Raw genomic sequence first — 23,979 nt, forward strand, 5'->3', positions numbered from 1 at the left:
ATAATATTATGAAAGAACATGGAGTCAACACAGTTGACTGTTTGTCATGTCCTTTTTGGCCTGATGTTTCTGTTCATTGAGGAAAGTGGTCACGTGGCTGGGTATCATGCCTCTTACTGCTATTCTTAATCTGAAATCTGCACTGAAAATAATCCATACTATGCACTGTTTGTGAGAAGCTGTAAACATGTCACAAGGATCTATATACCAATTGTTTGACACCAGTTTGCAGTTGACTATTTTATTTATTTTTTTTCTTGTTGGGTCCTAGAGCCTGCAATGCTATTTTCGCTGCATTGGAACAAAGTCAAGAGGCCATTGAAATCACAAGTGAAGATCAAGTGATTCAGGTTTGTTGTCAAAGCATTTTTTTTTTTTTTTGCTTTTGCTTTTTAGAGAGTGTTTTTATTCAACCAAAAGGCGCATTGTTCTTGAGCTCCTGAAGAGCTCCATTATTGTCACACTCAGTAGAAGTGAGAGCCATCTGAATCGGTCTTATGCATTGTCCCTCTTCTCTGAGGGTGATATGTGTGTTCTTTTTTCCTTCTACTATTTTTTGAGCTTTTGAGGTCTTGTGACTGTTGATATCAATGATAATATCAGTGTTCTTTTTAGATGAAAAGCCCTTTTTGTCGGCTAGCATGGCAGTGCAGCCAAAGTCTTTCTTTTTATTTTTATCCCAATTTCACTTTCACATGAAAAGCACATTTGTGTTCTTACTGAAAGGCTGTGACAAGTGACAACAAGGAGGACTAATGTTATTGATAATGTCTTTACCCTTAAGTGGTGTCGGGACCATTTTGATGGCGGCGTCTTATGGAGTTTCCCCCCCCCCCCCCCCCCCCCCTCCTATTGCAGTATGTGAACCCTGCCTATGAGTCAATTATGGGGTACCAGAAAGGAGAGCTTATGGGGAAGGAGGTGATGGAAGTGCCTAAAAGTGAAAAAAATAAGCCTGACCTTCTTGAGTCCATAAACTCCTGCATCAGGAAAGGGAAAGTAAGTATTGTGGTTTTTCGGCATATATATACCAGACCCGGCACAGGACAGTTCAGAGTCTTTTATACTTGACAGGCCCTATAAGGCATTGCACACATCTGTTGCACCATATTATGATCTAAGAAGTGTCCCAAGGTTGTGTGTAGTGTCATTAGGTTTTGGTCTTAGAGCTACAATCCTCTCCCAACCTTTTATGTGTTGTGGCTGAAGTAAAGATTTGTCATTGCTGTTCTTTGGTATGGGGGCGTGGTGGCGCGGCTGGTTTGACCCGGTCCTGCTCTCCGGTGGGCCTGAGGCTCGAGTCCCGCTTGGGGTGCCCTGCGATGGACTAGCGTCCCCTCCCCCTCCAGCCTTATATGCCCTGTGTTGCTGGGTTAGGCTTCGGTTCGCCGCGACCCTGCTTGGAACAAGCTGTTTCAGACTCTGTGTGTGTGTTGTTTGGTACAGTATCTACCAGTTCCCACTATTAAGCTGCTCTGCTATAGCAGTTACTTTGTTTGGCATCTTGCCGGTTGTATAGATTAACTGGCTTGAGCCTGGAAATCCAGAGGAGAGCCATTGGCCTGCTATTATAGGGGTGGGGAGGTGTCCCTGCTGTGAGCGCCTGCAGGTCATTGGCCAGTGGAGCCAGGTGGTCCGACACAGAGAGCTTTTTTTTTTTTTTTTTTTTTTTCTTTCTTTCTTTCTTTCTTTCATTTATTTATTTATTTATTTTTTTTAAAGTGTGCCCAGTCTCTGGGGATGGGCTTCACAGAGTAGAATCACTTGAGAGAATTCAAAGGTCATTCTAAACGGGAACAGTCAGAAGGTGTTTTTGAACCCATAGTGCCCTACAGGAGTTTAAAACATGAAAAGGCCTAACTGAGTCCACTTTCTAGAATAAAGCCACTCTAATCTTTGATATGTCTATGGCTGTCATCAAAATTGCAGTGTTTTGTATTCATTGTTTCATCATTGATATGTTCACCATTTATCACAGTTGTTTGTGTCTGTTCATGTGTGCAGGTGTAATTTTCAGCCAAAAGGTTTCATTACATTACCTTTAGCTGACTAAAAACTGCGCCTCATCTTTCTTTTTCTCTGCCTCCTCTTCTCACTGTCTTTCAGGAATGGCAGGGGATTTATTATGGCAAAAAGAAGAATGGTGACAGTGTCCAGCAAAGTGTGAAGATCACACCTGTGATTGGACAGGGAGGGTGAGCCACACTGGTTGAATTGTGGGAATAAAGATGAGCAGATCTATAATTTGGAGAACACAAATGTGTAATGTGGTTGCTGTCTGTTTTTCAGAAAAATCAGACACTATGTGTCTATTAACAGGCCTTTAAATGATAATAATAAGGTAAGATACTACATAGATTTCTGATTTTTATTTGGAGAATTTACTCTCCTCCTTTGCTCACCCCTTGTTTTCCCCGTTATCCTAGACTGACAAGTCCAGTGATCGTGTGCAAGCAGAATCTCAGACAGGTATGAAATAACCAGCCTACCTGAACAATGCGGGCTCCATTACAAGTACACCCTAGTGGGTATGAACACGACCACATTCTTCTCCCAGGCTTATCAAGAATGTAATGTATTCTCTTATCTACGAAGCTCCTGAGTACAGTGTCTTGTGGCAAAGCATTGATAGACAATGTCGCGTGTATTGATCTTGCAAGATGCAAAAGATGTGCTTCCTGCATCGAGTGTGGCTGTCGCGTGGCTTACTATGGCTGTCTCTCCCCAGACAACCAATCTTGCAAACACAAAGACAGAAGGAAAGGCTCATTAGACGTGAGGTCAACCACATCCCGGGGGAGCGACGGTGAGCTGACGCTACCGTGTGAGAACTGGGGGAAACGTCATCCTGTCTCACCCTCCTCCCCCACTTCTGCTAGAGTTTTCACAAATGTGTCATGTGCACCTGTTTCTGTAACATCTTTGGCAGGACCTTGTGTTGTGCTTTTGCACTGCTACAGTTTCTGTGGCTTTCACACAGGGTTCGTCTTGAAAGGACTTTTGCCTCCTTGCAGGAAGTTCTCAGAGAAGGCACTCTTCTATGGCTAGGATCCACTCCATGACTATTGAGGCTCCCATCACCAAGGTGGGTTTCTCCCATGTCCCCCATGCAGAAAGCAGCTGACCTACAAGTAGTCACCCTAGAGATATGTTTTCACTGCACTGATCTCCTGTGTGCCTCTTGTGTACACTTAGGTGATAAACATCATCAACGCGGCCCAGGAGAGCAGCCCCATGCCAGTGGCTGAGGCACTGGACCGTGTGCTTGAGATTCTGCGCACTACAGAGCTTTACTCCCCCCAGCTTGGGACCAAGGAGGAGGACCCCCACACCAACGATCTTGTTGGAGGGCTGATGACGGTGAGACAGTGGTTTGTGTATCGCGGTCCGACTTAGCGAACTGCTCAGTGGAAACCTTGTAGGGATCCTGGGGCTCATTAACCCCAACACAGTGACACTTTCCCATTGGTTTTCTCACAGTGCTTTTTATAGGATCCTCAAACCCTGTGTACATCTATACCCTGTGGAGTGAATGTCCAGAGGGACCTAGTCATTTATGGAATCTTTAACCTTTAACCTTTTAGCTCTTGTTGTACCAGCTTTGGCTTATTCACTGCTGGCAATACATTTGCTCTGACTCGTCAGTGCTTTTCCAAGCCTGCATGCTTGGTACACTGTGTTCCTGAGGTGGTGTTAGGGATATGAATTGCACACTTGGTTGGACAGGCCTGAAGTGCAGCAGTTCTGTAAAGCCTCAAATACACGGAGAGGCACAATAAACAGTTAATCTTCTTTCTACTCCTAAATTGCTCACTTTCCAGTGAGTGCTTAAACAAATGAACACTGACCACGACCTGGCCGTATGCCAGCAAGCCCAGGTGAAATCTTTACGTTTCTCATGAAAGTGGTCCTTTCACAGATGTACCTATCTGGGAATATCAGAAGCATATCTTAATCATTTACACAAAGGCATTTCCAGACAGTCATCATCTTTGAGTTCTTAACTCAAACACAGTTATTGGGGAGTTTGCACAAATGGTCATCTAGGGTGTGATTCCTCTTTGTCTGTGGCATTAACCTTGCTGTCCGCTGTGAGTACGCTTGCCAATGAAAGTGCTGCCTGTTTGCCGTCCTCTTTGTCCACATCTGTGCTGAGAGTGAGAGGTGAGGTGCTGTTCAGGCTGTGTGAGAGCTGCAGTCGGCCCTGGCTGAGGGGAGAGTGCCAAGTTGGCAGTCCTGGCGGTGGCCCCAGAGGAAGTGTTAGATTGTCCTTTGTACGTCGGCAGGCCGGGGAGGAAGAGACGGCCCCTCTGCACCACAACAGCCTTTCAGATGATCCTCTTCCCCCCCGAATTCCAGTAGCTTGGAAACATCCTGTTCTTAGGTGGACTGGATGAATAAGTGTGACATTGCAAGTAGGAAACATGGAGTGTGAAACACAGAAAGGGGTTAAAAAAAAAAAAAAAACAAAGCTTGTTTAATGGGGCCCTTCTCTTTATTTCTAAAGAATAATGTAAGTGGCACTTTCTTTACAAGGAAGCTGCAAATGTTTCCAAATTGTTTTTGGCCACAAAAAAGAAAAAACCAGCCAGAAATTTCAAGCCTTTGTCCAGTTACTTGGCAAATGAGTCAATGATGAGCCCAGTTTCTATTTCCACATTCTTTTTAAAAGCACATGCTCTGAGGTGGCCTAGGCTCTGGTGCTGTTACTTTCTGTGTAAAGTTTCTATGTTTGATAGGTTTTTGCAGTGTATAGAGCCTGCCCTGCCCTGCAGCATAATGAATAATTTCAATTTTTGCCATCCAGACTGAGAAACGTAAAGCCTTTCTCCATATACGAGTGAAATTATTCAGGGGATTCCCTTAGCTTTAGCCAAAGGGAATATTTAGTATGGAGAGAATGAAAAATACATTTGTAGCAACGTGTTCTTTCTGCCAGTAATGTGACTGCTCTGTGTTAACATATTCATCACAGTCCCATCACACTGTCAACATTTTAGCCATAATTTGTGCTAAGACGTCTGTTGCAAGGACCCAAAGTGGAAAAACAGAACCGGAATATTTTCCATGACTGATGTCCCTAATGTTTTTTTTGTTTTTTTTTTTTGTTTTTTTTTTTGTGCTCCACAGGACGGTTTGCGCAGGTTGTCAGGGAATGAATACATGTTTGCAGCAAAACGTAAGAACCTGGCAATGTCTTTTTTTTTCTTTTTTTTTTTTTACTGTGTGTGCGCTTGCATGCGTGTGTGTACATGACCAAATTGGAATACTGTACAGTTGAATCTTTCCCCCCACCCGAAGTTTCATAAACTTCTTCATGTCTTCAAGGAGCATCCTTAAAATGCTATTCTCCTGTGAAATATTTTGACTTATTTGGAAAAAAATGATATAATAAACATTACATTTTTTTTTTAATCCAAGTCAGTGCTTGTAGGATCAAAATTCAGCTGCAGTGTAATCACAAAGTGCTCTCATACCAGTCCCAGAATACTGCAGGGTCCCATTATTTTCCAGGTGTGATTAATGTGCATTCACGTAGATCACTAGATAACATATTATGCTGTCTGAACTTCACAGAACGGTTTGAATGTACATTTAATAATGTAGATATTTAATGAAGTGGATGCTAGGCAATCTACTAAAATATAACGGCTGGGAATACAGAAGGATAAATGGGTAAATAATTTTGAGTAAAATAATGTTGTCTAATGATTCTCTTATTTCAATAACACTCTCCCTCACTGTTTGGTGTTAAGCACACTGGGTCCTGACACCACTCCTGTCTTTGTGCTAAGATCCCCATCACCTTCCAGGCCACCTGAGCACCCCACTGTCACTCAACGACATCCCCCCACAGATAGCTCAGACTATGGAGAACGAAGAGTCCTGGGATTTTGACATCTTCAACCTAGAAGCTGCAACAATGAAACGGTGAGTGGGTCAGCTGTGCCATGGTCAGCAGCAACCACTGACCTCCAGGCAGCAGGTGCTATAGCAGTTAAGGACATACGTAGGTTTATAATTGGGAAAAGTTGCCATTTCAAGATACTTGACTGAATTACCTGAAATTCTCCAGCAACCTATAGAGCTGTTTAACTGAAAATTATAATTTACTTTAGATAAAAACAAAATGATAAATAATTACAGGCTTACCTCCTTTTCCAAGAATTGGATTCATAAGCAAATGTAATGTTGTTCCATGAAATTCAAATAATGAGCAGTCAGCAAAAAATGCCTCAAAAGAACAGAAATTTCAGTTGAAACTACAGGCCTTGGTGATGTAAAGCACTGCGCAATGTGAGCAACATCCCTCCAACACAGTCTGTGGCCTCTTGTGCATCTCTGTTGTGTCATACAGTAGCTTCTCTCAGGAATCCCATGACTTTTTATGATCTTATAAGATATGAAGTAAAAAAAACTTTTAGGCCCTACTTTAAAACTAAACTGATGAAACAGTTGAGTGAACTTTTTTTAATCAGGGCACAATTTTCACATTTAAATACATGGTATTTGAGAGCTTGTTTTATGAGAATTCACTTTACAATCTGATCTTCACTAGCGAGTTACTCTCATGCAAAAGAACCTTGTCTGTCCAGTCAGTATTAAAAATTGTTTGTGCATGTTTCGGATAAAGTTTCATTCAGCTACTTGTGTGATGTACATAGATTCATACGGTGGTAAGAAACAAACTAACTGCACTTAAGAATCACACGTCTGCATGTAAGTCTTTCTGCTCATGTAATGCACAAATTGTATTTTCTATGATATGTACGTCACTTCGGAGAAAAGTGTCTGCTAGGTGAATAAATGTAAATGTTATCCCTAGACAGTGCGGTACAGGGTGACAGCGGTCCTTAGTCTATCCTAGAAGCATAGGACATGAGGCAAGGTAGACCCTGGATGGGATACCAGTCCATCACAGCGCAGGCACTTACATACCCATACTACGGGTAATTTAGAGTCACTAGTTCATCAAATTCATGTCTCAGAACTGTGGGTGAAAACTCACATGAACAAGGGGAGAATATGCAAACCTAGAGCTGAGTAGATCTGAGGTGCCAGGGCTATCCAGGGCCAATAGTAATGAGTGAAAAGTGTTTGACCCAGGTTTGTTTATGGAAAGCTGGAGTCTCTTTTCATGACTTGCACCTTCAGTCTGTATTTTTAGGATAATTGTGACATTGTTGTAAAATTTACTGTATGGATAGTATATGTATCTTAACTGTATACACTGTATAGTGTTGTTTTTTAGCTGTGCTTGGAGACTGAGATCAAATGAAATGGGATAACCTGTTGTCTTATCTGTTTTCAGGCCCTTAACGTATTTGGGTCTAAAAGTATTTTCCCGTTTTGGAGTATGTGAATTTCTTAATTGCACCGAAGCAACATTGAGATCATGGCTGCAAGTGATTGAGGCCAATTATCATTCAAGCAACTCGTACCACAACTCATGTCACGCAGCAGACGTGCTGCATGCAACCGCATACTTCCTGTGCAAGGAGCGAGTGAAGGTGAGTTCAGCACTTGCTTCCAAAGAAGTTTTGAAGGGAACAGATGTCCATCTCTTAGTGGTATTTAACATTTTTTTTTTTCCTTTGTTTTCAACCAAAAAAAAAAAAAAAAATTCAGACAAGGTAGTTCACCTATTCTATTTTTAGGATTCCTGTTTAAGCCATGCTTGGATGTGCACAAGTTGGTGGATCTTAGCCTTCCAAAGCTGCAAGGTTGAGTAAAAGATATTTTATTGGAGAATAATAATAAGAAACTTATGTAGCACTTCTTGAAGTGCTTTAAAGTAAAATGAAAAAATGTAAAGTACAATAATAAAAGAGCAAAAATAAATAATAAAAATCACCATAATTAAAAGATACAACACTAAGACATCAACTAAAGACAAAATAATACAAAGCGAAAATAACAAAGTAAATTATGAGAGAGAAAGGAGGAGCACTGAAGTGTACGAGAAGGAAATTTGTAGTAAACTGTAACCATGCAAGCCTGGACCTACAGGTGCTTAGAGCAGGAGAGTCCCTGGTCATCTTGGGAAGGCAGTTGCACAGTTTTGGGTCATGGCAGGTGAAAGGCCATCTGCCACACAGTGTAGGTGAGCTTGAGGAACAGGTAAGAGGAGAGAGTCAGATGAACAAAGATTGTGAGGTGAGGAATAGTGTTTTTGCAGGGTTAAAGAGGTGTCAAGATACTTACAGTAGAGATAAGCATGAGAATTTTGAGCTCAACTTGAAACTTTACAGGAAGCAGAAGAAGGTGAAAAAATATTCTCTGTCTGTACTGATTGAAGTTTAATACTATTAGAATCTGTACAGTGATTTTTCCCTAATTTCTTTCCCCTTGCTGCTTTTTTATATTCAAGCAAATGATCAGCCAGTCATTTTCTGGAGACCTGGGAATGTTTTGAGTCCGTTGTCCCTGCTCATGTAGTCAGCTTCCATTGGCTTACTAAGAACTGAAATCCTGGAAGTGCCTGATGAAAGCAGATGGATGACAGAAAATGAGGAACATGTGCCAGTTCTCATTTTCCTGGAAGTCTCTCTCTCTCACACACACGCTGACATGCACAAGTAAATATAAAAAACATAGTGCCTGCCTTTGCCAACCTTTGTTTGTAGCAAAGCTTGGACCCCATCGACGAGGTGGCCGCCCTGATCGCTGCCACGGTGCACGATGTGGACCACCCAGGCCGCACCAACTCCTTCCTGTGTAATGCGGGCAGTGAGCTGGCTATCCTGTATAATGACACGGCTGTGTTGGAGAGCCACCATGCTGCCTTAGCTTTCCAGATCACCATCCGTGATGACAAGTGCAACATCTTCAAGAACATGGAGAGGTGAGAATGCTCACTGCCAAACTACAACAAAAGCCTTATTCATCTGTGGGAGATTAGAGACAGGCGTGACGTTAGCGCTCAGAATGAGATGGCATTTGTTGACACAGGGACAGGGGGAACTGGAGATCTGCCACTGCTGGAGAAAGAAGCATGCATTGTTTGTCCACAAATGGGTTTTGTAAGAAAAACAAATTCTAAGCAATAATAAAAATAATGTATTTTCTAATTTGTTACCATACGTATTACACATGAAGTCAGAATGATTTTCTTAAATTGGCTATTGTATTTTTTTGAAAAGTTCCATTGTATTCTTTCTCAAACAGCATGTTTGGTGTGGTACTTCTGGTTTTAGTCGTTCAGTTGCTTCATTTTTCGGTCTTTTTTGGCCGAGCAAAGGTAATTTCATTCTGGAAATCTTTCGGAATCACATAATTTAAAAAGGAGGGCAAGATATTAAAATTAGCAGGTCTTTGAGAAATTGACTTCCAAAATATTATTATTTATACCTGTATGAATGCATATTTGTATTTCCTTCTAATAAGGAACGAGTACCGCACAATGCGACAGGCCATCATTGACATGGTCCTTGCCACCGAGATGACCAAGCACTTTGAACATGTCAACAAGTTTGTGAACAGCATTAACAAGCCCCTGGCTGCACTGGAGGAGAACGGGGTGAGACTGCATGCGTGAAGTAGAGACTCAGTTCATATGTAAAATTCAAGCATTCAGCTGCAGCCTCTTTGAAAGGATGTATTTTTTTTTTGCATCAAGGAAAGCAAAGAGCTTATTTCTTGGAGACTGTGAAATAGAAGTATAGGTTACACACTGTCGTACAGGTGTAGCCAGTTTTTTTTCCAGACGAGATCCCAGTTGAAAATAGCAGCAGTGTGTCTTACAATAGGAACTTGCTGCTGTATGAAGTGAGAATTTTACAGGCTGGTACCAGCTTTCTCACGCCAATGTGGAATGCATGGAAGGGTCATTTTGTGGGATCCTGTGGCTTTTTAAAGACAATGATGGAAAGCTGCCCACTGGTTTAAAACTGAAATTAGCCAGGAGTTTCAGAATTCCTCACCAGGGCCGTTTTTCATTTTTATTATTTAATCCTTCAGAGATACAGTAATAAAACCAATATTTTGTCCCCTGTGTTTTATATTTCAAAAGGACATTGTATAGTTGCTCTAAAGATAATTTTTGGAAGATTCACATAGTGTTGTTTATTTTTTACTTAATTTGAGCAATAACTTAAAGTGATCAGTACGTTAAAGTTTTTTTTTTTTTTTTTTTTTTTTTTTTTTTTTTTTTTTAAGGAAAATTATTTAGTTTCCACATTATTTCATCTGCATAATATTTTAATCTGCTAACCTGCGTTTTTTTGCATGTAGAAACCACCGTAACCATATTGTTGGATTTGTCTGCTTTTCTCACGCTCTCAGGGCAACGGAGAGGAGGAGTCTGTGAAAAGCATCCTGACATCTCCAGAGAATCGGATCCTTGTCAAGCGCATGCTGATAAAGTGTGCGGACATCTCCAATCCGTGCCGCCCGCTGGAACTGTGTATTGAGTGGGCTGGTCGTATTTCAGAGGAGTACTTTGCACAGGTAGAGATCAGAAGCCCACAACAATGGTAGAACAGGAGAGATTGGCAATGTTACTATTGATGACAACTGTCTTAAAACCCAGAATTATTTTTTAATTGAAAATTGGTTGTTTTTGTGGGCAGCAAGCAGCATCATAAGATCCCCCACCTGTACACTTGAAGGATGCCATTCTGAATCCTACCTCCTGTTGTTGTACTCTTGTGAAAATATCAGCTAAATTAATCAATTTTAATGTACAAATGAAACTTCAGCTATAACGGCCTGCTTGGTTGGCTAAAGCAGGACTTTCAAGCAGGGGATTGCAATTGCCACTCAGATCTTGGTTCCATTCCGCACTGCCTTGCTCACGCTTTGTGACTTGGAGTCCTGTAACTGCGGGGCTTGAGCTGACAGAGGATGTCTGTGCTTGCCGCTACAAAAACTCTCCACTGGTCTATAAGGTGCCTGCAAGTTGCTGGTTGCAAGCTGTGAGGGTTACTTCTGCCATCAGCCCTTGAGCTGCCATGCACAGCACCATGTGATCCACAGTACATGCAGTAGAGCAGATGGCGAGTCTAGGAGTATGTGTCAGCTAACCTCACTGCCTGGAGGACACGGAGGTCTTGTGGACACTTCAAAATGACAGAATTGGGATTAAAATGGGAGAGGGTAGCTGGGTAAATCATGAATGGATGAACAGGAAAAGGCTTTGCAGGATGTGTGTCTGATGCCTGAAAGCATGTGGTGCCATGTCTCCCCATGCAGACTGATGAGGAAAAGAGGCAGGGTCTTCCAGTGGTGATGCCCGTGTTTGACAGGAACACCTGCAGCATTCCCAAGTCCCAGATCTCCTTCATCGATTACTTCATCACAGATATGTTTGATGCCTGGGATGGTCAGTGGATCAGTGTTTTCTGTTAAACCACCAAACAAAATTTTTTAATTTATTTATTCTAATTTTAACTGTTGAATTGGTGTTTATAACAGTGCTTCATAAGGAACTTTGCATTCTTGAAAAAGGCAATAACTGCTGATATGCTTCTTCAATAGACTGTAGCCTGGGGAACAAAGTCAGAGACACTTAATATACATACATTCATAAGTAAAGTTTGTTTCAGTATAGACATTATTTCCCACAGAGTCTTTTGAGGTGTTGTACAATATTTTCACTGAATTCTTGCTCTTTCTGACTGCGGCAGCTTTTGCAGACCTTCCGAATCTCATGCAGCATCTGGATAACAACTTCAAGTACTGGAAAGGCCTGGATGAGCGCAAGCTGCACACCCTGCGCCCCCCCCCTGAGTAGCCCACAGACATTGCGGGGGTCTCCCTCGCCCAGCCCAGCTCTGCCCTCGCAGCGCCGCCTTCCTCGCCTCATGCCAGAGTGCCGCCCTGTCACAGTAACCTGTGCTGGACCTTCTGCCAACTTGCAGACCCTGTACTACTTCGGTTACAGAACCCCCACCCCTCTCAGACATCACCAAGACCACATCCAGACTCCACCACGATGGAGAGGAAGGTCATGCTGCAAATGTACCTGATAAATGAACAAGCAAAATTTAATAAGAGAAAGACAGACTTGCAGGTCTGGGTCCATGTGTGCTGCAGAGGTTCAGCATGGTGGGCTTTTTACAGTTCATGTGTCAAACTGTGCCTGACAATGGGCAGAGGGATAAGCGGGAGTCTCCCTGACAGAGGCCTTTCTGCTCTGTGAGGCCACCTAGACCCTTCAGCCCTTCCAAGAGAGAAGGATGAAGGTCAGGGGGGATGACGACTGAATTTTATGTAGTGGTTTCATCCCACTTGTCCCCTCCCTTGCCAAGATTCAAGCCGCTGGAGGCCGGAGGTGTGGTGGGATGAGAGACAGTCACCGAGAAATCCACAACGCCTTAGCCTGGACGCCAGACAAACGACAGGGTTACATTTTCACTGCAGGACTCCTCCACCTTCACTCACTCTTCTCTTTAGTTGGCATTTTCCTTTAGGTTTTCCCCCTTAATGTACACACCTATCACTCCTTTGCTCTGAAAGGATGTGCAACACAAGGTGGTCCTGAGACGAGGGGAGGTATAATTCTAATGAAGGCTGTTGTGATGTGGAGGATTACGGGGGTTCACTGCTTGAAAGATGCGAGAACATACCCAAGTTAACCATTAGCATTTACGTGTAGACTCTTCGGTATATTTATTTTGTTTTAGATGTTCAGTATTTTCGATAAATTTGTATGTAATAAGTAAATAGTTAAATTAAAGAGTGAGAACAACGAAGAAAAGCCAAAGCATATTAACAGAAGCATTATGATTACATTATATCAGTTGTATTCATAAAATACAATTCATTTCATTTATTTTGTAGAGATAAAATGACACCATTATATTGCACTGTAAACTACAATGGAGATGTGTGTTACAGTAACTGGTCCAAGACTGGGGTGGTGAGTTTGGGAATAAGCTGTACTGTTGTTGTTCATCTGAACATGAGAGCGTGTCCACTGCAGCCGCTCTCCTAGTCTCATAACTCTTTGGAAATGCTGTAAACCACACGCCTTTCAACAACAGAAGACATCTGGGAAAGGGTTTTTTTGGACTCGAAAACATTTTTTTTTTTTTTTTTTTTTTTCTTCCCCCCCTTCCCTCTCCTGGAAAATTTTTTGTATCTGGTTTGTCCTACTGAAAGACTGCCTTATTTTATACAAATATTTATACATCCCACTGTGTGAACGCAAAGAACATGGAATTTTTAATAATTTAGGCAAAAGTAATAAGCGAACAAATTTAAATATTTTTGTAGACTACATCTTTTACACTGGATTGACGCAAGTGAAAACAAATAACAATCTGGACTTATGCGAGGACGTCGGACAGCCATCGAAGGGGCGTTTCATTCACATATCTACGGAGATGGTGTGGGAGATGCAGGATTGTCTGTGGCTGTTTGATTCCAGTCTCTTGTCACAGTGCTCCTTGATCAGACAGGTATATTACACTGGCCTTTTGTACAACAAATACCCACAGAAATGTCTCTTACACTATTGGTTATAGTTGAAGTACGGATATGTGTGTGAAAGAATGTTCTTTAGTAAGACTATGTCCTATTTTTATTTAAATAGTATATAAATATACCATTATGCATAAGCCTACATAAGTCAATATGAGATATTGACTGAGAGCTTTTTTTCTTTACACAGAAGTGTTTGCTCAATCAGGGGATTTGTTTGTTCAGTCTGATTCAGTTGTATTTCTGGTCTGACAGCACCAAAAAGATAAACAGGAAATATACAAAAGAAAATAAAAATAACGATAATGAACGTTTGGCATTATGTTTGTGCAGTAGTCGTCACTTCCAGCACTGTACTCCTTGTTTTAATGGTATTGGTGCAGGCCACAGAAGTAGGCAAAAATTAACTATAAATCATTTTTTCATTGCTCCAGACTCCTACAATAGAGCATTGTTGGGGGAGGGGGGTGCTTCAGTTTTCCCCTGCTGTACCAAAATGACTGTTACAGACATTAATATACACAACATTGATATAAAGAGTGTTAATTTCATCTGCAGCAAGTTTGCTGTTGCAAGTGTCTGCCAGTCCTGTTCTGAGCAAGAAGCTGATAGACTCCCAAGAGGGAACAAATTTGCCTGGCTGCTGGAATGTCTTCTCACAAGTTTGCGAGACGGGGCAAAAGGTGAGGGCTTCTGACATGTGTGCCTCTGGCAATCCAAGCGCCCTCAACGGATTCCAGAGAGCGTTGGTTGCAGGGCCAGAGAAGGTCGGCTCTTACTGCGTAACCGCACTCCGTGTTTGGGGCTGCGTTTGGGAATGTGTTGGGGATTGTCAAAGCAGTAAATGCGACACAAGGCTATACCAGCCACCAGCAGGGAGAACTTGACAGCTTCTCTTTGGCAATAATGAGTACAATTGGATTATAGCAAATGAATGACCTTGGAACTTCACTAATCTTCAAACCTGCACAAACGAAGCAATGCAGGAAATGTTGCTCCTCAAGACATGAAATTCCACAAGAGTTTGCCTGATTCTTACCAGAATTTTGTTCTTTTTAATCCTTCCATGTTTGTAACTTCTGATTATGGACTCCGTATGAATGCATGAAAGCATTTTCAGGTCAGTATAGTAGCTTTAAGAAGAGCTACACCAATGAAGCTTTCATATGGGTGTCTCTACCATACCAGTAATTATAGTGATCTTTTCATAATTATTTAAATAAAAGATCATGGCAAGGAACTAAGGAAATTAATTCACCACAGCATGCATAAAGAAACAAATACAGAGAGCTAATTTGTACTAAATCCCTAATTAAAAGAAATTCAGAAAAAGTTGACGTGAAATAGATGAAAGTCAGGATGTTAACTATGACTGAGATCACGAGGAAGACACGGTATATATACAATGGCATCCAGTATCTTCCTGATGTGTCTGTTCAACCAAAAAAAATATATATATTTTCTTATCATACAGTGATTTGTTGAATGATATGCTGGTCAATAAAAATCCAGAAAAATGTCATTTGAATTAGATATACCTATTTAGTTACTAGAGGGGGTGCGGTGGGCTTGGCCAGGTCCTGCTCTCAGGTGGGTTTAGGGTTCGAGTTCTGCTTGGGGTGCCTTGTGATGGACTGGCGTCCCATCCTGGGTGTGTCCCCTCCCCCCTCCAGTCTTATGCCCTGTGTTGCCGGGTTAGGCTCTGGCTTGCTGCAACCCCGCCAGGACAAGCGGCTTCAGCCAGTGTGTGTGTGTGTGTGTGTGTGTGTGTATTTAGTTGCTGCTTTTTTCCAAAGCAGCTTAGAATGTTAAGCTACCAACAGCTATTTACACAGCTGGGCAATTTTACTGGAACAGTTTTAGGGTAAATACCTTGCTCGGGGTTACTGCAGCAGCAGGTGGCCTCTGGATCCGAAGGCAGCAGTTCTAACCAGTACATCAGCTTCTTCAAGTGGTGCTGATAATGGGTTAGTGTAGCAAAGTTATACTGAATCTTTGTGCCAAATTCTACCTTCTTTAGAAACACGTTAATGCACCAGTGTAGTAATTTGCTCATGTGTTCCCTCCGGTTTTTCACTATGTAGTTCTATAATATGACCACTAGGTGTCAATTTAGATCACATTTTCATGTTTTAATTATATACACACACTACATTTACTTATTTAGCAGACACTTTTATCCAAAGTGACTTCCAATGAACTGTATGTAGTGTTATCAGCCCACACACCTTATTCACCAAGGTGACTTACACTGCTAGGTACACTACTTACAATGACTCACTTATCCATACATCAGTGGAACGCACTTTCTCTGTCACTCACACACTATGGGTGAATTTGGACTGTGGGAGGAAACCAGAGCACCTGGAGGAAACCCATGCAGACAGAGAGAGAACATGCAAACTCCCCACAGACTGAGTGAGGATCAAACCTATGTCCTCTCGCACAACCCAGGCCCCGATGTTGCCCTATGTATATTCATCCAGTACTTGACAGCAATTCTTCTGCAGATGAGGAATACTTGGAAATCATCTCCTCATCAACCATGTATTTTGATGTGAAAAATATGAATTATTGATATTTAGCTTTTGAAATATAACATTACTACACTGACATTGACATTAAATATTACAGAAATAACACAAATCATCTGTTTCAGTAAATTGGCTTAGTTACCGTGGAGATATGGCCCTTATGTTAATTCATCAGATGATGTGTGTTCTCAGGTGTACATAGTGGGACACTGATAGCGTCTGCAGTTATGCTCTCCATGAGGTTGTTTAATATCATTGTAATATGTTTACTCATATTTTTAGTAAGCATTTTGACACAATAATAGCAATAACATCAGAATGCATTTTAATTTTCACAGTGTTTGGATGCCACCACTCACAATCCACTTGAACTTGAGAATTTGCCCATAAAGTCAATAAACACGTAAAGGGAATTTATGTGAATAAAATGTTACGGGTTTATTCCCAAAGTCCTTAATGCAACGCATAACTATTAATATTTCAGCAAAATAATGAGCATTGGAAGACTGAAGAGAGAGCTTCAGAAATGGCTTCAGTATGGGCACCACAGTGGCACAGTGAGTAGTGCTGCTGTCTCACAACACCTGGGTGGTGCAAGAGGCCATGGGTTTGATTCCTGCTCAGTCTGTGTGGAGTGTTTATGTTCTTCCTGTGTCTGCATGGGTTTCCTCCCACAGTCCAAAGACATGCTGTTCAGGTTCCCCCATAGTGTGTGTGTTCCACTGATGTATGGATGAGTGACCCAGTGTAAGTCACCTTGGTGAATAAGATGTGTGGGCTGATAACACTACATAGAGTTCATTGGAAGTTGCTTTGGAGGAAAGCATCTACCAAATAAATAAATGTAAATGGGAGTTCGTAGCCCTGCTGCTTAGAGGAAGCCCATGATGCTGTGTGCAGGTAGTTATGCTGCAGTGGAAACAGAAAGCACTGCCCCTGGACTTGATGCTTTATGTTCAGTAGTAGTTAAATACTCAGTTACACACACACAGGGCGTAAGGCCAGAGGGGGAGGGGACACACCCAGGACGGGACGCCAGTCCATCACAAGGCACCCCAAGTGGGACTCGAACCCCAGACCCACCGGACAGCAGGACCCAGTTAGTACATCTCGCACGTGGACAGCTTTCTACTTCAAAGGTTTCCAATTGCAACACAACTTTTCCACATGCATCACATAAGGGGAAACAAAAATAGCTTATGTGATGTGCCCGAATTCTGGCGCGAGCTCATTTCATATTGGAGTGCAGCTCTACAAAGTGCACGTATTACAAACGCGGGAATTATGAGTAACTTCGGTTCATTTGGCTGGGAGACGTCACACACACAAATACCGGTCTTAAATGCAAATACAGGAAATATGCATGAGATATTAATTTACCGTGCAACAACAAAGTCTCATTTTATGGTGCATTTTAAAATTGCTTTATGTTTGTTTGATATTTATGAAAAGTCCGTAACACCCTAAGAGTATAACAGCAAAGCCCTTCCGCCCAGTTTCATGGCGGCAATGCGCATCACGTGATGCAGGACACGTTGTATAACTGCGTGACGTACTTCCGGTCTTTGTATACGATAAACCGAAAAGGTTCGTTCGTGTGGTGTCTGTTGAAAATTATTATTTTTTTTTTCCCCTCCCCGGCTAGTAATAGGTACGGGTCAATGTGCAGATATTCGTGATACGATCTGAAATTCGATGATAAAATGGCATCGAAGATGGCGGGACAGACATCGTAAGTATTTTAGAGCCATTTGGATGTATGCACAGTTAAAGTTCTAGCGGGAGATGAGGTCTTGGCCTGCACTACTACTACTAGTTTTCACGTACTGGCACGTCGCCTCAGTCAGTGGTTGCTTTTACTTAAAAATGTGCCCGTTTTATGAGAGTTAATTGTTTGGTCACGGGTGATTGTGTAACACAGGGTACTACGGGACAGAGGCAATTTTTGTTGATCTGGTAACGGACGCGCACCGTTCTTCGCGAATGTTCTGTGCGCTGCCATGTGGCGTGAGCCTCAGTGCGTCGGTAAAGCTGTGTGTGTGCGCGCGCCTCAGACTGCGATCAAACGCCGAAATACAGCTGTATTTAGCACTTAAGTTTTTATTAATTTCTCATCATGATTACACAACACATCTACGTCAATCAGTGCAAGCGATTTTGTCTACTCTAGACGTGAACGCGCTTACTTCCGCGTTGTTTCCGTTTGGTTTTTGTTTCAACTATCACCCTAATCGACTGCTACGTACAGCACATTTCATTTTGATGAGTTAGTGTTAAGTTCCTTAGTTATTTTCCTATTTACAGCTGGGTAATTTTACAGGAGCAATGTAGTTTCTCAAGCCTTCAAGGGTACATGATCGGTCCGTTGGTGGGACTCGGAACTTGTGACCTTAGGTCCAAAGCCAAGCAGTAGCTTAACAAACCACTGTGCTACCAGCTATCCATAGCATAGTATTTCTCCGTGTTGTTTTTTTTTTTTTCAATGAAGGGAAATTTATTATTCTTGAGACTGACTTCTTAAATGACAAGCTTATATTATATAGACAGAGAAAAAGCCAGAAGGATGTTAGGCCTCTGTGTTCTACATACATTACAAGCTCTGCAAACAACTTCGTTATTAATTTAGTCAGGACCTTAACTCTAAGGTGACCTCTGGCATTAGTTATTGCGTAGAGCTTCAGCGAATACGAGTTAAAAGTCCTATTCTGCCACACAGCTTTTATTGATTGTTGACCGATTTGATGATTATTTTTCCCACAGATGTCTTAACAGTCGATGGGACCAGCCAGCCCCCACTGCCGGTATACTGAATGGGTTCTTGGGGAACATCTCTCATTCCCTCACAACACCGGTTGTGACTTTGCCTAGCTACACTGGGTGTTTGGCGCCCACCGTAGCAGCCGGCATGGCCCCCAGTTTACCAGTTGCCAGCAGCACTGGCCCAGTGGCTCCATCACAGTCACCTGCACTAGCTGATCTATCTTCTGAAGAAAAGCCTGCACCATCAGGAGGTGTAGAATTGGCTGCTGCCATGGCTGCCAAAATTAATGCCATGTTGATGGCCAAAGGGAAGCTGAAGACACCCCCACCATTACACAACAAGGTACTTTTTCATTGTAGTTATGCAAAAGTTATTTGCTTTACTGAGTGCTTTAAAATATTAAATCGCTCTTTATCCTCCCACCTTCTAGATTGTGCCTCGTGTGACAGTTTCCAGTACTGCTAATGAATTAGTTGTTACTGAAGTGGACATTAATGATGTGCCCATAAACTGTCGAAATTTACTAACAAAGGGAAAGACTCAGGAAGAGGTAAGGAGTTGGAACAATGCACCTTTAAGTTATTTTCAGTTTTTCTTGGTGGGCTTTGTTTAAAATGGCAGTTTGATTTTATTTGTCTGGGCATGTTACATTTGGAAAACTTTGTTTCAGATCCGGCAGTATAGCGGAGCAATAGTGTCAACAAAAGGATACTACATGACCAATACAGAAAAAGCTCAGGCTAAAGGAGTGTATGTATTTTAAACCATTCATTCTTAAGATTTAAATTTATTGTGAAGAATTCTTTTAATAATTCTTATTTTTTAGGGACCGACCATTGTACTTGCATGTTCAAGGGAAGAGTCAAGAGGAAGTTAATAGTAAGCCTTTCTTTTTTTTTAATGACTTGTTTTAATATACTGTTTGAGCTTAAATGTAGTACTGAAATTTAAATTTTTCTCCAGAGGCAGTGATGCGTATAAAAGAGATCATTTCAGAGGATGTTTTGAGGACAGCAGCAGGACAGGGGCGACCTATTGTTCCTGTGTACACCCACCCACCCAAACCACTGGACCCTTCTCAAGAGACACAGACACCAGCTCCTCCACCTGTCCAGGCACCATCTCAGCCAAATATCAAACCTGCGGTACCCCAGAACCATAAACCTCCAGTCCTTTACAATGGTCACTCGGGGGTAGGTCTACCTGCCACTTCATGCAATGTGATTTAGTAGTAAAGCAGAGTGAGTATTCTGTGGAATACTGGAGGTTAAAGAAGGTGAGACCAGTAAAGACTGTGGTTCTCGCTGATACCCACCTCCTACAGTAGATTTGCAGTGAGAACAACCTTAGCCTCGAGGGAAAGGTTTGGGTGTACTGCTTCTGCAGACATTCTTTAACAGTTTTATTTATTTTCTTTTTTAATGCTAGATTTCACTTCTTTGTAAGCATTTAAGTTTCTATATTTTGCAGAATTTTGTGCACACGAAGGTTTTTGTTGGCCTGGATCAAGCATTGCCCTCTTTCAATGTGAAGGAGAAAGTTGAGGGTCCTGCAAGTAGTTACTTGCAGCACATCCAGAGTGAAACGGGAGCTCGCGTATTCCTCCGTGGAAAGGGTTCGGGGTACATAGAGCAGGCCTCCCGGCGTGAATCTTTTGAGCCACTTTATCTTTACATCAGGTATTGCTCTTCAATTTACCTTCAGTTCTTGGGAGTGGTTTAACTTGCTGTCCATTGAATGTAATGGACTGGACATAGTCCATCAGCTCTACACTTGCATGCATTTGACATCTTCATTTAGTGCATTCACTGTTACTATTCATGTTGCTGGGTTATAGTCTCTTGACTTTATCAGCGAAGAGAAGAAATTAACTTTTTTTTTTTTCTTTTTTAGCCACCCCAATTCCACAGGACTTGAAGCAGCAAAGAAGCTCTGTGAGAGTCTGCTACAAACAGTAAGGCTCCCATTTTAGATTGTTAAAGAATATCCACTTTCCCAATGTATTGCGAGAAGGTTGAGCTGTTGCAGAAGCTGTAACCCTCACCGATGGCCACGTTTTAGAGTATTGGTGGTGTGAACTGCCAGAACTTAAGGATTAGGTCCAGGTAGCCTGCAGCTACTAGCAATTTAAGGATGGATTCTCAACAGAATTTTAGGATTCATATTATACCTCTATTATAAAATGTTGTGATGGACTAAATGTCAAAATGTGACTTTTAGGTGCGTGCAGAACATTCCCGGATGGTGTCAGTTTATACAGCAACTGGGTCTACTCAAGGTAATCCCCCCGCCCCCTTCATGAATACTAGACTGTACATCAGTATTCAGAGATAAAATGTTCAGATTACTTTCATTTTTAATGGCACAAGCCTATGGAAAGTCTGTTAACTTGTGTATGTTTGTGTAACTGTGGTATTGACTAGATTTCTGTACTTTTATTCCAGCATACCCATCTCATGGATTTCAACCTAATAGCAATTACAGTAGCCAGGGCTCCTGGTATAACTACCCATCAAATGGTTTCACTGGTGGCTATTCTGCATATCCAGGATCCGGTGGTTTTTGGAGTAATGCAAATGGTTACCCCAGTCATTCTAACATTTCGACAACCCCTCAGTCTTCTCAGGCAATGGTTCAGTATCCGGTGTGTCCTAGGAAAGCACCGCCTTATTTAGCCCAGGTGGGTTTTTTAACAGGTTGTTTACAAATGGTATGATTTGTTTCATCCTGCCTTAATTGCAGTTCTGGAATTGACAGCTGTCACTGTAAGCTTGTTGATTATATTAGTGTCTCAGGTCTTACCCTTTGTAGTTGTCCCATTATGTAAGCTTGACATGTTATAAGTTCTTGCCTCTCTCTATCACATTTTACTGTTCTAGGACCCTGGGACCACTTACAGCAGCACTGCAGAAAGCAGATCTTCCAATCCATCAGAGAATAACAGTCCAAAGCGGCGCTTTTTGGAAAGTTCTGAAGAAACATCTGAATATGAGGTATTTTTTGTACTTGCCCATTCTTTTTGCATCTTTTGTTTGCTATTTAAAACTTCATCTGATTGCCTACTTTATAGGATGATCCTGGTTCATCAGTTATAATGAAACAGTCCAGCTCGCCAGATAAGGAAGGAAAAGTGTTCGAAAGGTGCGTAAATAGATTTTGTTGATGACTGACAAATCTAGTTGTGATAAATCTTTAATCTGTGGTATTTAATTTCAACAGGATATTGATGCCTCCACCCCCAATCCCCTGCATTGGACCCCCACGCAAAAGACCACGGGAAGCAGAGAGCCAGAGTGGAGAACCTGACGTGAAGGGTATGCATTGTTTAATGGTAACTGCAGAGCACCAGGTAGTGTAGTGGTTATTGCTTTCATCTTGCAATCGGAAGGACCTGGGTGTGAATTCCTGCTTCCACTGTAGTACCCTTGAACAAGGTACTTGCACTGAAATTTCTGGTAAAAAATTACCCAGCTACGTGAATGGCTTAGTGTACAAACCTAACATTTTATGTTGTCTTGGACAAGTTGAAGGAACAAGTGTTTCTATGTGTGTGCCTTTCTTGAAGATGCCTGATATGTTGAGGAAAGAAAAAAAAAAAATGGCTCCCCCTCCCCAGCCTAGATTAATGGAGACCTCTTAAAATCACGACTGGAGAGTGAACACTAACATTTTTTCTCTTGTATATGTTTTTTGTCTTCCCCTTGTCTTCTCTTCACATGTTCCTCTGGACCTGCCTGTCATGGATGTGTGGTGCCATGTCATTTCCCATGAATGACCCCCCCACCCTCCCCTCGGCTGTGGATTGAACACATGCTGCTGATAACATACGGCTTCTCGATGGGGTTCTTTCTGTTTGCCCATCAATTTCTACCTTTCTCTCCCCTATCTTTGTTCACTTTTCTGTGCTGTTTTCACTCTTTCTCTCTTGCTGTATCTTGTTCTTTGTTTCTCTCTCTCTCTCTCTCTCTCTCTCTCTCTCATTTGTGCCCTCACAGGCAAAGAGGAGTCAGACTCTCAAAAGAAGGCAAAGACCCAGGAAGGTGTCTTGGGACTGGTCCCTTATGGTGGGGACTCCTCAGATGAGGAGGAAGAGCGGACGCGCAGCAGTAAGAAGTTGTAAACTTGTTCCAGCCTCCGTTTAAGGTGTACTTCAGGATGCACCTACGGTGCTTAGCTAGGGTTTAACGCTGTTAGATTTTTGCACATCAGCCTCCCTGCAAAATATTTCCTTGTACAGTGATTACAATTTCAAGAAATTTTCTTTGAGCTCATTTGCATTAACTCAGCACAACACTATTGTAGCTTTTGTGAAATTTTCTTACATTTGAAAATGGTGTAAACCTGTTCCCATGGAATATTGTATTAAAGTATTTGAATAAACTTTACTCTGCAATTATTCACTGATAGTGGAGAAATATTTTTTTCCTCTTGTATGACATATATTGCTTATACTGAGTTTTTACTGTTACTTATACTGTGATAAAGCCAGACCTGGACCTCTAACAGTGTTAGACAAGGCAAAATGTTGTTTTTGGAATCATAAAGCTCAATGCTATTGTGAACAGCAAGATGCCTTCAGCTGTCAAGGGCTATAAATATTCCACTTGTGTAAAAGTGGAAAATTCTCCAGTCACATTACAGTAATTGTTTGTAGTGATTAATTGGGCATACCCATAATAGTTATTGCATAGGGATATATGTATTTTCATATGAAAAGCATTCTCACTTAAATATTTCACTGAAATGAGCTAAGTATAGCCATATATTCAGAATTTTAATTTGTCATTCAGGGAGTTCTACAGGATTTTTGTATAAGATGTTAAATGCTGTTAGACATCACATCTTAAACTACACAGCTAGGGTTTTTCAAAAATTATATATTTGTCTTACTATTCATAAATTCTTTTCACTGATGCACACAAACAAGTATTTGTGTTTGCACTTACACACTTGCATATGAATAACAGAAAATGCTGCAGGATTGAAGAAAATATTTCTCTGAAAGATTCAAGGCTTGGTAGTTTGGATGGTACCTTCAGTTGCAGCTATAAAGGGTCTAGATGAAGTGATATTAAGCTTTAATAAAACTGAAATACTGTATAAACACTTCTTGGGGGAATATAAATAAAAGCTTCAGTGCTGTTTTCCATGAAAAGCAGTTCTAAATGCTGTAATAACATTGTCATTGTTAGTGACTGCTTCAGTGGTGTACTTATGCAGTTGGTGCTGTTAACATTCCCAGCAGTCTAACACTATACA

General features: G+C 41.6%; 2 protein-coding genes across 4 annotated transcripts in view; both read left to right on the forward strand.

Moving 5' to 3' along the window:
* Nucleotides 1–13,860, forward strand: part of LOC108941181 (high affinity cAMP-specific and IBMX-insensitive 3',5'-cyclic phosphodiesterase 8A-like) — a 55,784-nt gene extending 41,924 nt beyond the window's left edge. For all 3 annotated transcript variants that reach the window (XM_018763814.2, XM_018763815.2, XM_018763813.2), the window contains exons 7-22: nt 272–350; nt 859–999; nt 2,107–2,195; nt 2,290–2,341; nt 2,427–2,469; nt 2,729–2,806; nt 3,015–3,085; nt 3,196–3,360; nt 5,131–5,179; nt 5,796–5,931; nt 7,313–7,511; nt 8,628–8,845; nt 9,388–9,520; nt 10,285–10,449; nt 11,194–11,323; nt 11,628–13,860. In XM_018763814.2, coding sequence (XP_018619330.1) covers nt 272–350; nt 859–999; nt 2,107–2,195; nt 2,290–2,341; nt 2,427–2,469; nt 2,729–2,806; nt 3,015–3,085; nt 3,196–3,360; nt 5,131–5,179; nt 5,796–5,931; nt 7,313–7,511; nt 8,628–8,845; nt 9,388–9,520; nt 10,285–10,449; nt 11,194–11,323; nt 11,628–11,734 — 1,855 coding nt within the window. In that variant the 3' untranslated portion in view covers nt 11,735–13,860. The remainder of the gene's footprint in view (nt 1–271; nt 351–858; nt 1,000–2,106; nt 2,196–2,289; nt 2,342–2,426; nt 2,470–2,728; nt 2,807–3,014; nt 3,086–3,195; nt 3,361–5,130; nt 5,180–5,795; nt 5,932–7,312; nt 7,512–8,627; nt 8,846–9,387; nt 9,521–10,284; nt 10,450–11,193; nt 11,324–11,627) is intronic.
* Nucleotides 13,861–17,516: 3,656 nt separating this feature from the next.
* Nucleotides 17,517–23,105, forward strand: LOC108940821 (KH homology domain-containing protein 4-like). Its single transcript, XM_018763204.2, has 14 exons — nt 17,517–17,691; nt 18,720–19,062; nt 19,151–19,270; nt 19,391–19,470; nt 19,547–19,599; nt 19,684–19,913; nt 20,191–20,399; nt 20,614–20,674; nt 20,941–20,998; nt 21,165–21,400; nt 21,600–21,713; nt 21,791–21,861; nt 21,940–22,034; nt 22,716–23,105. Exons 1-14 carry the CDS (start codon nt 17,663–17,665, stop codon nt 22,838–22,840), a joined length of 1,824 nt encoding a protein of 607 aa, XP_018618720.1. The 5' UTR covers nt 17,517–17,662; the 3' UTR covers nt 22,841–23,105.
* Nucleotides 23,106–23,979: the final 874 nt, after the last annotated feature.

This window comes from Scleropages formosus, chromosome 11 (genome assembly GCF_900964775.1).
Source record: "Scleropages formosus chromosome 11, fSclFor1.1, whole genome shotgun sequence".
NCBI lineage: Eukaryota > Metazoa > Chordata > Actinopteri > Osteoglossiformes > Osteoglossidae > Scleropages > Scleropages formosus.

Coding starts and splice junctions, on each gene's coding strand:
- LOC108940821 (XM_018763204.2), top strand. CDS start 17,663: ATGGCATCGAAGATGGCGGGACAGACATC. Junction 19,914..20,190: donor TTTACAATGGTCACTCGGGG/GTAGGTCTACCT, acceptor TATATTTTGCAG/AATTTTGTGCACACGAAGGT. Junction 21,714..21,790: donor AAGAAACATCTGAATATGAG/GTATTTTTTGTA, acceptor CCTACTTTATAG/GATGATCCTGGTTCATCAGT.